The sequence below is a fragment of the Nomascus leucogenys genome, chromosome 1a (assembly GCF_006542625.1).
Source record: "Nomascus leucogenys isolate Asia chromosome 1a, Asia_NLE_v1, whole genome shotgun sequence".
NCBI lineage: Eukaryota > Metazoa > Chordata > Mammalia > Primates > Hylobatidae > Nomascus > Nomascus leucogenys.
In genome coordinates, this window is record NC_044381.1 from 67,458,434 (window position 1) to 67,472,885 (window position 14,452).

The following is a 14,452-nucleotide window of genomic DNA, read 5'->3' on the forward strand; positions in this document are numbered from 1 at the left end:
ATCACCAGCACCCATCCCCTAGCCCCCTGCCTGCCTGCCAAATCATCTTTAAAAATCTTAGCTTCTGAAGTCTTGCAGTGATGACGCTGAGAAACATTTCCCATCCCTCCTTACTCAGCTGCCTTGCAATAATTAAACTTTCTTCTTTACAGTATCTGCTGTCTCAGTGTTCTGCTCTATTTGGATAGCAGACAAGAGCCCAGTCAGGTGGTAACACTGTTTTATAGCATTTTTTTGGATACATAATATTTGCACGTTTATGGGGTACATGTGATATTTCGATACATGTACAGAGTATGAAATAATCAAGTCAGGGTATTTAGGGTATCCATCACCTTGAGTATTTATCATTTCTAATGTGTTGGGAACATTTCAAGTCCTCTCTTTTAGCTATTTCAAAATGTTAACTGTAGTCACCCTACTCTGCTATCAAACCTTAGAACTTATTCCATCTAACTGTATGTTTGGACCCATTAACCTACCTCTCTTTACCTCCCCTCCCATCCTTCCCAACCTCTGCTATCATTCTACTTTCTATCTCCATGAAATCAATGTGTTTTGCTCCCACATGTAAGAACATGAGACACTTGTCTTTCTGTGCCTGATTTCCCTTAACATAATGACCTCCAGTTCCATTCAAGTTGCTGCAAATGACATGATAAACATGGGAGTGCAGGTATTTCTTTGATACACTGATTTCTTTTCCTTTAGATAGATACCCAGTAGTGGAACTGCTGGATCATATGGTGGATCTGTTTTTGGTTTTCTGAGAAATTTCCAAACTGTTTTTCATAGTGCCTGTCCTAATTATTGTAACATTCCCACCAACAGTCTGTAAGAGTTGCCTTTTCTTCACACTCTCACCAGTAGTATTTTGTCTTTTTAACAATAGCCATTCTGACTGGGGTAAGACACCTCACTGTGGTTTTCACTTCTATTTCCTTGATGATTAGTGATGTTGCACATTTTTTCACATACCTTTTGGCCATTTGTATGTCTTCTTTTGAGAAATGTCTATTCACGTCCTTTGCCCACTTTTTAATGGGGTTGTTTTTCTTACTGTTGGCTTCCTTGTATATTCTGGATATTAGTCCCTTGCTGGATGAATCTTTTGCAAACACTTTCTCCTATTCAATACGTTGTCTCTTCATTCTGTTGTTTCCTTTACTGTGCAGTTCTTTTGGTTTAATATAGTCCCATATGTCCATTTCTGTTTTTGTTGCCTGTGCTTTTGAGGTCTTAGCCATAAAATCTTTGTTAGATCGGGCCGGGCGTGGTGGCTCACGCTTGTAATCCCAGCACTTTGGGAGGCCGAGGCGGGTGGATCACGAGGTCAGGAAATCGAGACCAGGTGAAACCCCGTCTCTACTAAAAATACAAAAAAAATTAGCCGGGCGTGGTGGCGGGTGCCTGTAGTCCCAGCTACTCCGAGAGGCTGAGGCAGGAGAATGGCATGAACCCAGGAGGCGGAGCTTGCAGTGAGCCGAGATTGCGCCACTGCACTCCAGCCTGGGCGACAGAGCGAGACTCCGTCTCAAAAAAAAAAAAAAAAAAATCTTTGTTAGATTGATGTCCTAAGGTGTTTCCCCTACATTTTCTTCTAGTAGTTTTATAATTTCAGGTCTTCAGTCTTTAATCCATCTCGAGTTGAATTTGCATATGGCAAGACAAGGGTCAGATTTCATTCTTCTGCATGTGGATATCCAATTTTCCCCGCATCATTTATAGAAGAAAGTGTCCTTTTCCCAATGTACGTTCTTGGTGCTTTTGTAAAAAATCAGTTGGCTGCAAATATGTGGATTTATTTCTGCATTATCTATTTTGTTCCATTGGTCTATGTGTGTCTTTCTATACCAATACCATGTTATTGTGGTTACTATAGCCTTATAATATATTTCGAAGACAGGTAGTGTGATGCTTCTAGCTTTGTTCCGTTTGCTCAGGATTACTTTGGGTATTTGGGCTCCTTGTTGGTTCTGTGGAAATTTTAGGATTGTTTTCTTTTATTTCTGTGAAAAATGACTGGTATTTTAATAGGGATTGCATTGAATCTGCAGATTACTTTGGGCAATATGGTCATTTTAATGATGTTAATTCTTCTGACCCACGAGCATGGGATGTCTTTCCATTTGTTTTTGTGCTCTTCAATTTCTTTCATCAGTGTTTTTATTATTTATTTATTTTTTTGAGACGGAGTCTCACTCTGTCGCCCAGGCTGGAGTGCAGCGGCGCAATCTCAGCTCACTGCAAGCTCCGCCTCCCGGGTTCACGCCATTCTCCTGCCTCAGCCTCCCAAGTAGCTGGGACTACAGGCGCCCACCACCATGCCTGGCTAATTTTTTGTATTTTTAGTGGAGAAAGGGTTTCACCATGTTAGCCAGGATGGCCTCAATCTCCTGACCTCGTGATCCACCCGCCTTGGCCTCCCAAAAAGTGCTGGGATTACAGGCGTGAGCCACCGTGCCCAGCCTGAAATATTTTTTTAATGACATACCTGAATCTGAAAATGTATGCAATTAATTTGTACTTTATTTTGAAGTTGTGACTGGAAAGTTGTTTTAAAGTCTGTCTTTAAACTTATAAAAATTATGTCAAACTGCTCCTAAGAGAGGATCAGTAGCGATTTAGCTCTTATAGTATTTCCTCAATTGTATTTTGCAAATTAGATTTTCAAAAACAAGAGTTTAACTTGTTATTAATTCTTCATATTTACATACTTAAACCTCAGGTAGAAAAGTATTACAAGCTATCAGTGACGTCTGCAATATAGGTGGGAAAGGTGAACGCAAAGAATAACACATATTCTATATTAACAGTAAACACAACTATTTGTTCTCCCTCAGCTACCAAAAACTGTCTTAAGCCTCCAGATTTAAAACCGCTGGGTTCACTCACTCATTCAGCCATTTATTTTTGTGAGCATCTCTTAGGCAGTCATGTGCTGTGCTAATCCTATCTGACTCTTCCCTCTCCTTTGACCTTCAAATCCCGTTAGTGGCCAAGTCCCATTAATCTGGGCATGTCCCACTTCTCCTCTTTCCAAATTTCTGAAGTATAGGTCAAGTCCTCATTAACCACTGAATATGGAACAAATGGAAGATTATGCAGTCGTTAAAACCACTCATAAAAAGTATACAACATGAAGAAAATCATTCAAGTAAAAAGAACAGAAAACTGTACGAAATATTATATAATCACATCCATGTAAAAAAAGAATTTGGCATGGAAAAAGATGAAGAAAGTAACATACTAAGAGGATCTCTGGTGGACAGGTACTTTGCCTTTACGTTTCTGCATTTTGCAAATTTCCTGTAATAAGCAGTTATTATTCTAGAAAAAAATATAAATGAGCTTTATTTTTAAAACTTACTATTTTAGTTAGATAACAAATTATTCCTGAGGTTCAGAACTGCATATCAGAAATAACCAAAATAAACACTCAAGCATGCAGCTAATTCTTTAAAAACTAAAAGGTGTTTTTACCCATGCCTCTTACTGCTTTTCCACATGCCTAGAAAACCTCTCCTCTTCAATGTTCCAGTGAGACTCTGATGTCAGCTTTCATAAGTTGTTCTTACCAACTATTCCACATTATTTTTAAAACTTAAGTGATCTGCTTTCTCCTAAACTCTAATTCTCATTTTTCCTTCAAAAGCATCCTAGATTTGCCTTTTCCTATTACCACTGGTACCCACTGGTACCTGCAATCCTCTTTTCTCTAGGAATCTACCCTCAATTCTAGTACAAAACTAATCTTTAAACACTGCTTTCATAAAATCACTTGTCTTTCCGAAATGTGCAAGAGCTTCCACTTGACTCAAATCTAAGCCTATTGTTGAACCACAAATCTCCACTCAACCTTACATCTTATTTCTTCAAACCAGGCAGAACTACATTGTTCCTTATATTTAAACCATGCCTACTCTGTTTTCATTGTGCTATTCCCAATTTTCCACGTAAAATGTCCTTCTTCTGGCCCCCGTTAATCTAAAGGCCAAGCTCAAGGCCCACTCCAAGTCCTACCTCTAAGTATTCCAGCCTATACTCATCTCTCTTCTGATTCCCTGTTGCACTTACAGTTAGTATCACAAAGTATAACAATTGTTCTGTGACCACTGTGTATAGATTGGTTTTGTTTCCACAAATAAGGTACTAGACAAATAAGGTACCAGAAAGCAGAGACCAACAGACCCAAGGAAAACGCTAGACACATAAACAGTTAATATTAAACGAATAATTTTTTTCTACAGTCAAAATACTAATGCTCTAAACCATTTTTAAGTCGCCTTATTTGAAGTCATGTGAGCCAAAAAGTAAATCTGTCTCACATTTTATTTTTATCCTGCCAAAATTTAAAGTCTATAACTTGGTAGAAAAAAACAATTGGAAAAGAAAGTTTAATTTTCATCTCACTTCATGTTATCTGGTAAAACCAGGACTTCAGGAATAAAGTAGAACTGTACATTTCTCCAATCTCTTCTGCTCCTTTCAGAAGTATCTCCAACTCAGGAGATATGCAAAGTACCTTCTTTTCTTAAATTATATGGTAATATTTTTTGTCTGTTACAAAAATAATAAAGACATGCTCAACACACAACCATATGACAATAAGTCTTTTCGATCAACTCAGGAAATAATTCTTGAACTACTTTTTGTTCAGAGAAAAAGTGCAGGATCTAGCGAAGTAATGTGGTTGCTCAGGACATCACTGAGCATGCCCAGTTGTTCCTATTCTTCTTTCCTTTCCCAAGTTTGTCAAGTGTCTCTGAGGACTCAGTCAAGTGTCTCTGAAGACTTACCCTTCCCATTATTCTACCAAACCTAAACCTAAATTACGCCCAACTGGAGACATTAAATTCTCTAGGTTTTCAAGGATCACAGCCTTAAGAGTCTAGACAGCCTTGAGACAAGTACCAAGTTTATATAACATGAGTTAATAAAACAAATGGTCACAAGGACTCTTCCATTCAGTGTAGATTAACAACTATTTTGCACACAGGCTTAAGCAGGATGAGCAAAGTGGAAAAATATTTCGCTAGTAGTATTTGTTCGTGTCCCAAGAAAATCTAGAAAAGAACATCTTTTTAATTGACATGTCGATAAATATAAACTGCTATATTATTTATAATGTTAAGCTACCTGAAGCATGCCTCCCCTGATTCTGTGGCATTCTTTGGAAGAGATCATGGTTGTATTCATAATATCTGTAGTCTTCATGTGCACGATCTCCAAGTGGCCGCTTTCTCTGACCATCAAAAAAATTGTCTGAATAATAATATCGGGAACCAGAGTCTCCATTTTCAACAGCAAAACTAACTTCCGTTACAAATGACTGAGAAGAACCATACTCTCTAGGGACATCTGCTAGACTTCTGGCAAGATAAGACGGTGCAGATAATCTGTTGCTTTCTCTTCTCATTATTTCATGAGGTGTTCTCTGAATTGGAGTTCTAAGGAAACTCTGGTTTCTTGAAACTACTCCATCTCCAGAAGTTGAAAAGGCATTAGGGCTTGAATCTGGAAGACAGATATCAGTTCGTCTTGGAATTGTTGGACCATGCCGGATGAATGAAGGCATAAGATCTATAATAAAACAAAGGATAAAATTACCCTTTCAGCAGCAAGTAACAAAAGTTTTCGAAAGTTGTTCATTTATGTCTACCACCCCAAAATCAAAATGTCAGCCAACTTAAGAAAACACAATTTTAAATTTTGGTTTAGGATGGTACTTGGGCATTTTAAATTGAAGAAGATTAATATTTTCCCAATCAAATGAATTTATATAACTTGCATTAATGTGCTATGAGTAAAAGCTCAGCTAGAATGAAATGTATTCTGCATACTACCATACATAATATGATAAGATGCCAATAATCTTATCTATGAATTACACATTAATGAAATGCTCATGAATTAATGTATAAAAACAGGAAACAATCTAACAAATTGGTAGTTTCTAGTTAATTAAGCTAGTAGTTTATTTTTTCTCACTTCATTTTAGAAACTGCCAAAAATCCTTCTTGAAGCAAACACGATTTCAAAAATAAAACAGAACTTAATGCTACTCCCAAATATGTAAAAGTGGATTCCTTTAAAAATTAAAAAATTAGTAGCTCTTTCTTCTCTTGGAATTACCTAGCACTAGCACAGTAATCAAATGATAGAAAGCCAAAAATTTATGTAAGAAAACTGAAAATAAAAAGCTCTCATTTCAAAGAAGCACACAAATGTAGAACTGGCTCAAAAAAACCAAGCCTGAAACTATGTAATTATAATTCAAAATAGTAGATAATAGAACAATAGCTTTTAGGATACAGTACTTTTAAACACGAAACTTGAAAACAGCTTAAGACATTCCTAGTTAGAAAGCAAATACCTTTAAAACAAGAAAAAAACCTGAATATGGAGACCTTCTTATTATTCATCAAGTAAACAATATTGGAGACACTCATATTAATAAGCTTCAGAAACTAACACTGGACAGAAACAAATATCTGAATAAATAAGGCTCAACACTTGATGTAACAACAAAGTAGATCAGAAGTTATTTGCTTAACTGTGACAAACATTAACAAAACTGCACGTTCTGCACATGTACCCCAGAACTTAAAGTATAATAAAAAAAGTATGACAAACATAATTCACGATTTCAAGTAATGTTTGATAAACTTTATTTGTAGCAAACAGCAAGCTATCACTTAAAAACAGCCAAAATCCTAACAGCATGTGTAACTGAAAACCAACTTGTTAAAAGAAAAACAAAAAAAACCTTAAAAATCAAGTTTCGAGTTACTGATGTACTCAACTGACATATATTTTGTTAAAAGTATTGCAACAAGTACTACCATAAATCTGGAAAGCTGACAATGTGGTTATAATGGAAAACCATGCTCTCCCATCTGTGTGATCTTGGGCAAATACTAGAAACCTAGCTTTCCCAATTACAATATGAGGTAATACTTAAGTCACAAGGTTACTACCAGCTTCCAAGAAGGAAACTTACGCAAAGGGCCCGGGGCGCAGTATGAGCACCAAAATATCAGCTCCATGCCTCACAAATGTCCTGAACACACAAGAATTAAAAATTCAAGAGATTCAACTCAAAAATCAAATACTTACATTAAGAAGAAAAGCAGCGGGGGACTGGAGGTGGGGGTTGGGAGTGGGATCTACCCTATTAAAAAAAAACTTATCGGGGGGCCGGTTTCTCTAATACGATAGAAATTATTTTGAGTTGCCTGTTTGGAATCTCACGAATATAGCGAAATACAAAGACTTTTGGCTCTCTGCTCTGATGTGTAAGAGTGATGAGGCTTTGGGTGGCGTCTACAAAAACGACGGTGTGCTTTCCACCTTCTCAAGTCTGCATCCGGCAGCAGGACTAAGGAATTCTGCCCCAGAGTTCGCACAACTTGCAGCACAGTCGAGAGACACCCGCAATGTTTGCAAACATGAGGCACATCTCGACGCATCTAGAAGAGTAAAAAGTGTCCCTGTCTAATTACTTTTACTCCTATAGCATAAGGTGATAAGCAATTTAAGTGTTTCCTACTCTCTCTTCCAGTACTCAAAACCAACAACTCTGCCAGGTGGGGCGGGGAAGTCTGTTATTTTTAGGGGGTGCTCTTGGCGGGGTTAGGCGCGGGGGGGGGACTAACCCAAGTTTCTTACTCTTATGGGCTTTCAATCAACGAATACCACTTCAGACACAAGAAAATCTCAAAACCAGTATTTCACAGAGACCAAGGACGAAGGAGAAGCCCTGGAGACCCGCCGGCGCCCCCGCCCGGGTCCCCGCAGCCCCTGGCCGCCTGGACCAGGTGTAGGCACGCCCCGCCGGACACTCACTCCGAAGCAGAGGCGACGTCTCCTTCTTCACGTACTTCCCCTGCACCTCGGCCGGCTTGGACACTTCGTTTTTGGTTTTCTTTCGGGACAGCATCCTTCTCGACGAGGCCCGAGGCCGCGCTGAACTGCCTCCCTAGGGCTCCGCGCCGGGCGCCGGCCGTCTCCGCCGCCACCTCCGCCGGCGCCGCCGCCTCCTTCCCTCCCGAGCCGCCGCCTCCGCCGCCGCCTGTCCGGAGCCCGGGGTCGCCCGCAGGGACTGCCGCATGTTCAGGGCGCTAAGCGCGCCGGCCGCCGCTCAGTCGCTGGTCAGTTCCTTCCCGGAAGTCGGCCCGCTCTGCGACGCTGCTCGGGGACGCCGTGAGGAAAGCCCAGCGACGCCGGGCCAGGGCCATGGTCCGCCGCGGGCCGCCGGGTAACCGCTACCACTACCGCCGCCGCCGCCTACATCCCGTAAACTTTCCCCGCGGCCGCTGGGAATTCTGGGAAGCTCGACGCAGCGCGGGCCGCCGCCGCCGCCCCTCCCCCACCGCGGCTCCAGGCGCGGCTCCGGCGGCCGGACTCGGGTGCCGGCGCTTTAGGCTAACGGGCCGGCCCCGCCGAGCTGTGGCTGTCCTCACTCATCCTTAGCGAGAAGCAGGTCCTGCCGACTGAGAAGAGAAGATGAAAGACGAAACCTACCGTGCTGAGTGTGGGAGCTCGTTGCATGTGCATGTCGTGGAGTTCGTTCTCCACGACAGTTTTGTTTGTTTTTTCACCTCCTCGGGATCTCTAGCGGAGCAGTGACTCTCTTCCCCCAAGACGTTGTTCCCCGTTTGAAGGTGTTTTTGCTAGTGTTTCCTAGACTGGTGAATTCAGTTTCCTAAAAAATGCGGAATGCTAACCATGATCCTCTGGCAAGTGCTGCACCAAAGCATCTATTCTGCTGGAGACGTTCATGCTGATTAACTAGAAATAAGTTGATCCTCTACTGAGTATCAGAGAGTGCATTTTCTGTAACAGGAAAAAACGGAAGAATGCAAGATGGAATTTCCAGTACCTCTTTTTAAGATGGAATTTCCAGTACATCTTTTTAAGATGGTGTTAGCATATTACAATGATTTTATTGCATCATCACTATCATTAGTATCATTAATAGCCACATATTTCCTCCTGACGTTATGTGTTACGATCTTAGAATTTTGAAGACTTTGACCACTACAAGTCGGGACCGGGAATTTTCTATCTAAAAGAATAGACTCTACTTCCTTCTATATAACTTAGCAAGACTGCCATATGTACAGGATAACATTTGGAAAATAAGATTGGATTCATCTCCTAGTGACCAAATTAAGGCTTTAATAATGAGGAATGCTTTCCCTGAGATCTAAAACAGCTCACAAGAGATCTAAGACATATCACAGTTAACAAAAGACATGGAATTTTTTACCATGTAAGATTAAGAAGATGGTCAAATTGTGTCTTACCATGAGCAAACAAAGGAGACATTTGATCTAGTGTCTGTCTCCATATGTTCCCTTGGTGCAGATCTCCCACAATTCATTCATTAACCAATAAATACTCATCACCCACTGTGCTAGGCACTGTGCTAGGTGTTTGTGATATAGCAATAAGCAAAACAGACAAAAATCCCTACTGTCATGGGAAAGAAAAAAATGACGAAAAGTAAGCAAAACATACTGTTAGATAGTGATAAGTGATGAAGTGAAAACAAGAGAGGACTCCCAATTTTAGAGAGGGTAATAGAGGGACCAGAGAAGGCTCATGAGGAGGTGACATTGGAGTTAAGTGACAGAGTGAGGAAATTGGCCATGCAGCTATCTGGAGGACAGTATTCCAGGCAGAAAGAACAGCAAGTGCAAAGTCGGGGCAAGTGGCCATGTTCCTGGCAGATTGGAGGAACAGTAGGAGGGTTTATGTACTGGAAAAGCGGGGGAAACGAATGGGGAATGCAGTTAGAGAGTAACAATAGCCACGGCACACGGCACCTAGGGCTTTGTAGGCCATTGTAAGGAATGTTACTTTGAGCAGAGGAGTGACATGATCTGAGTTAATGTTTTCATAGGACTGCTTTGGATGCTGTGTGGAGAGTAGACAATGGAGATAAGGGCAAAAGGGAGATCAGTCAGAGGTTATTGGACCCAGGCAATAATAGGTGGAGATAAGTGGACATATTTTAGACATATTTTGAAGAAAGCCAACCAAATTTGCTGACATTGAATATGGAGTATGAGAGTATCAATCACTCCCGTGGGTATGAAAATCTTAATAAACAGAATTGGAGCTCACTAGAAGCAGAGTGTACTCTGAAAGAAACATTAGAAAAACAGTTACTTGTTCCTGTGGTTCAGAAATAAGGACAAGTCCTAAAGCGTTGATAGCGTGCAGGGAGAAGAAAGAGTGATGAAACGTAAGTGAAAACACAATGGGGTTTTGTTACACATCAGGGTATGAAGGTGGGAGCTGAAGGAGGAGGGGGGAGCCAAAGAAGTGCCAGGTTTCTGCCCAAGGCTTACCTCAGAGAAGGACAAAAGGATATTAGCATCTTGTTAATAAAGGCAACTCTTCACACCTGGAGTTTTCCCAGAGCCTGAAGTACGGGACACCTTTCACATGTGCGGAGGAAAGAATCATAGAATTTTATAGTTGAAAAAGAATTCTGAGATTGCCTAGGCTCACCTCATCAACATCAAAAATAAACAAGAAAAATTAAGTGTTTTGCCTCAGATTACATTCGCGGTTAATGATAGAATAGCATCATAACTGGAGTTTTCAATTTCCTTTTTTTTTTCCCCTGAGGCAGAGTCTCGCTCTATCCCTCAGGCAGGAGTGCAGTGGCACTATCTCAGCTCACTGCAACCCGCTGCCTCTCAGGTTCAAGCGCTCTTCCTACCACGGTCTCCTGAGTAGCTAGGATTACAGGTGGCCGCCACCACACCCAGCTATTTTTTGTATTTTTAGTAGAGACTGGATATCATCATGTTGGCCAGGCTGGTCCCAAACTCCTGGCCTCAAGTGATCTGCCCGCCTCGGCTTCCCAAAGTGCTGCAATTATAGGCGTGAGCCACCATGGCAGCCTCAATTTCTGTTTGGGGCTCTTTTCTGCTATGGAACATTCAGAATCCCACTAATGTGAGTCCAGACTCTTTCTAACACAGTTGTTTTGAAAGCCATCTATGTTCCTTACAGAGTACTCCCTTTTACAATGCTATTTAATTTCTGTGAATTATAGCAGAGAGAAAGCCTTAATTAGGTGCTCTATTTAAGACACCTAATTTGCCTTTTTATCAAGGAGGGTACATTCCAGAATCAACAATCTGCAGGCAGCATTAGCTATAGCAATGCACAACAAATATGTGAACTTTGAATTTGAATCCTTAAATCTAAAATCTTTGAATTCATGTCTGTTTTCTAGAAATTCCTTGACTTCTGAGAATTTTTATTAAGGAATTCAGATTTGCTATAGTTCTACGGAGCTGTAATTCTCCAGACATTGCCTTCAATAATGCTAATACTGCATTCCATAATAGAGATTTTTTTTCCCCTTACAGTTACATTCTTAGTGGAGAAAACTGGCAATTAGGGAGCTTCTCATGTTTTAACAGCTTTTTTAAAAAATTAAATTAGCATTAACATTTATTTTAGTGGGGCCTATAGGGTATGACCCTGGGCTAACCTCATAGCATTCTGAGTTCTTGGTTGTCTCATCTGAAAATGAAGAAAGTGAACCATTTGTTTTCTTTTTTTTTTTTTTTTTTTTGAGACGAAGTCTTGCTCTGTCGCCCAGGCTGGAGTGCAGTGGCATGAGCTCAGCTCACTGCAAGCTCCGCCTCCCGGGTTCACGCCATTCTCCTGCCTCAGCCTCCTGAGTAGCTGGGACTACAGGCGCCTGCCACCACACTCGGCTAATTTTTTGTATTTTTAGTGGAGATGGGGTTTCACCGTGTTAGCCAGGATGTTCTCGATCTCCTGACCTTGTGATCCACCCGCCTTGGCCTCCCAAAGTGCTGGGATTACTGGCGTGAGCCACTGTGCCCGGCCAAACCATTTGATTTCTGAAGTGTCTTTCAGTCCTAGAGTTTTCTGCCATGTAGGCAGAAGGGAATATGCAAAAATAAAAACTTACCTTCATAGGATAAGAGAAATGTTGGTGATTTTCTTTCTTTAAAAAGTTTGTTCTTTATTCAACTACTGAAGAAAATATTAAAATATCAGCATTATATAAAATCATCATTAGCATAAAAATAAAATTTCGTGCCAGATTGTTACTTTCAAAGACAGCTAAGGTCTTTATGCTATGTTGACTTCCTCTTGTTAGAAGCATGTAAAATTTTAAAGGGTGAACTATTCAGTGAAAGATTATCCAAGAAAGACAACCAAAATGGAAATAAGCCCTACATATGGAGCCTCAGGAAAAAAAAAAAAGAAAAAGGAAAAAAGGAGAGGAACTTTTAGTCTGCTTTCCAACTCTTCTTGTTCACATAACAAGATAAACTTAATCCGTCTCAGGAAGATGTAATAATTATGCCAATTATAGCTCTTCAAGTCTCCAAAATTTTGCTATTAAAATATGGAAGTGGGCTGGGCGTGATGGCTCACGTCTATAATCCCAGCACTTTGGAGGCCAAGGCAGGTGGATCACCTGAGGTCAGGAGTTTGAGACCAGCCTGGCCAACATGGTGAAACCCCGTCTCTACTAAAAATACAAAATTACCGGGTGTGGTGATGTGCACCTGTAATCCCAGCTACTCTGGAGGCTGAGGCAGGAGAATCGCTTGAACTAGGGAGGCAGAGGTTGCAGTGGGCTGAGAACGCGCCACTGCACTCCAGCCTGAGCAACAGAGTGAGACTGTCTCAAAAAAATAAAAAATAAAATATGGGAGGGTAAATTCCTAACTGTCCTTTAGGCAGAAACTTTGGTTGTTTCCTATGAAGGATAAGGGTGTGTAATGTCTACACAGCTCTGAAGATATTATATAATTGCTTAATATTAGCAACTTAGTAGGATTCCTAAGCTCCTGTTATGTAAAATGAATCATCCCCCCAGTAACAAAGAATTAGTATCACAATTCTTTTTTTTTTTTTTTTTTTTGAGACGGAGTCTCGCTCTTTCGCCCAGGCTGGAGTGCAGTGGCGCGATCTCAGCTCACTGCAAGCTCCACCTCCCGGGTTCATGCCATTCTCCTGCCTCAGCCTCCTGAGTAGCTGGGACTACAGGCGCCCGCTACTATGCCCAGCTAATTTTTTTTTTTTTTTTTATTTTTAGTAGAGACAGGATTTCACCGTGTTAGCCAAGATGGTCTCGATTTCCTGACCTCGTGATCCACCCGCCTCGGCCTCCCCAAGTGCTGGGATTACAGGCGTGAGCCCCCGCGCCCGGCTTAGTATCACAATTCTAATCAAAAGGAGTCAAGCTGGGAGATTCGGTGTCTCTGAGCTTAGCTTTTGTTCTTATGTACTTATTCTTGGCAACACTGGCCTCGGACTTCAGTTGTCTGTCCTTCTGGTTCTTTCTGTATCTTGGCTTCTCTGACCCTAGAAACTTTTATTTTCCTTCCAGAATTGGATTGTATCTTCAGCCACTTTTAACTTTATTTTTAAACTATTCTTTGCAATTATCAGTTTTTACTTGGCTTCATGATGTTGTGAAATATATATTTGGTCTGCATCTCTGTTTCCTGACATAGAGTTCTTAAACCCTTGTAATCTCCAGAAGAGTGTCTTCTGTATGCTAATGAGATGACTGGTGGCTAGATAGCTTCAGAATAAGGGCTGGTCACCTGGGAAAGACCAAAGTAGGATTAGAGGGTGGGGACTTTCAGCCCCACCACCAACCTTCTGGGACGGGAGAGGGGCTGAAGGTTAAGTTGACCACCAATAGCCAATGATGTACTAAGACATTTCTACATAATGGAGCTTCCATAAAACCACAAAGGACTGGCTTTTGAGAGTTTCTGGATGACTAAACACACAGGTTCCTGGAAGCCGCCGTTCCTAGGGAGGGCCTGGAAGCTCCATGCCCCTTTTCCCATACCTCTCCGTATGTATCCCTTCCATCTCGACGTTCACAGGTATCCTTTATTCTATTCTTTTTAGTAAACTGGTAAACACAGTGTTTCCCTGAGTTCTGTGAGCTGCTCTAATAAATTAATAAAACCCAAGAAGGGAGTTGTGGGAATACCAATTTATGCTGATGGGTCAGAAACACAGGTCACAATGTGGGGCTTGCGATTGGCATCTGAAGTGGGGCAATCTTGTGGGATTAAGCCCTCAATCTATGGGATCCTATCAGGTAGATTGTGTTAAAAATTGAATTTAGAGGACACCTGGCTGGTGTCCACTGTAGAATTGATTGCTTGGTATGTGAAGAAACATCCCCACACATCAGGTGTCAGAAATTGTGTTGTGTGAGAGTGCAAAAAAGCACTTTTGGCTTTTTTCCTATATCTAACAGGCTAAAGTAAAAATCTTTTTTTAACTCAGTAAAAAGTGACTAAGACTCTCATTATGGGTGTCTACTCCATCCCTTCCACACAACGTAGGAGCCAGGCAATATTGCAGCCCCCAAATAACCTGCACCACTATTTCTCATGTGCTGTGGCCACAT

The 14,452-nt window shown here is 41.2% G+C and overlaps 1 protein-coding gene across 2 annotated transcripts in view; it reads right to left on the reverse strand.

Moving 5' to 3' along the window:
- SAV1 (salvador family WW domain containing protein 1) overlaps positions 1–8,335 on the reverse strand; it is a 36,746-nt gene extending 28,411 nt beyond the window's left edge. For both annotated transcript variants that reach the window (XM_030810292.1, XM_030810288.1), the window contains exons 1-2: positions 7,849–8,335; positions 5,140–5,583 (exon numbers count right to left, since the gene is read on the reverse strand). In XM_030810292.1, the coding sequence (XP_030666152.1) occupies positions 5,140–5,583; positions 7,849–7,942 (538 nt within the window). In that variant the 5' untranslated portion in view covers positions 7,943–8,335. The remainder of the gene's footprint in view (positions 1–5,139; positions 5,584–7,848) is intronic.
- Between the last annotated feature and the right edge of the window lie 6,117 nt (positions 8,336–14,452).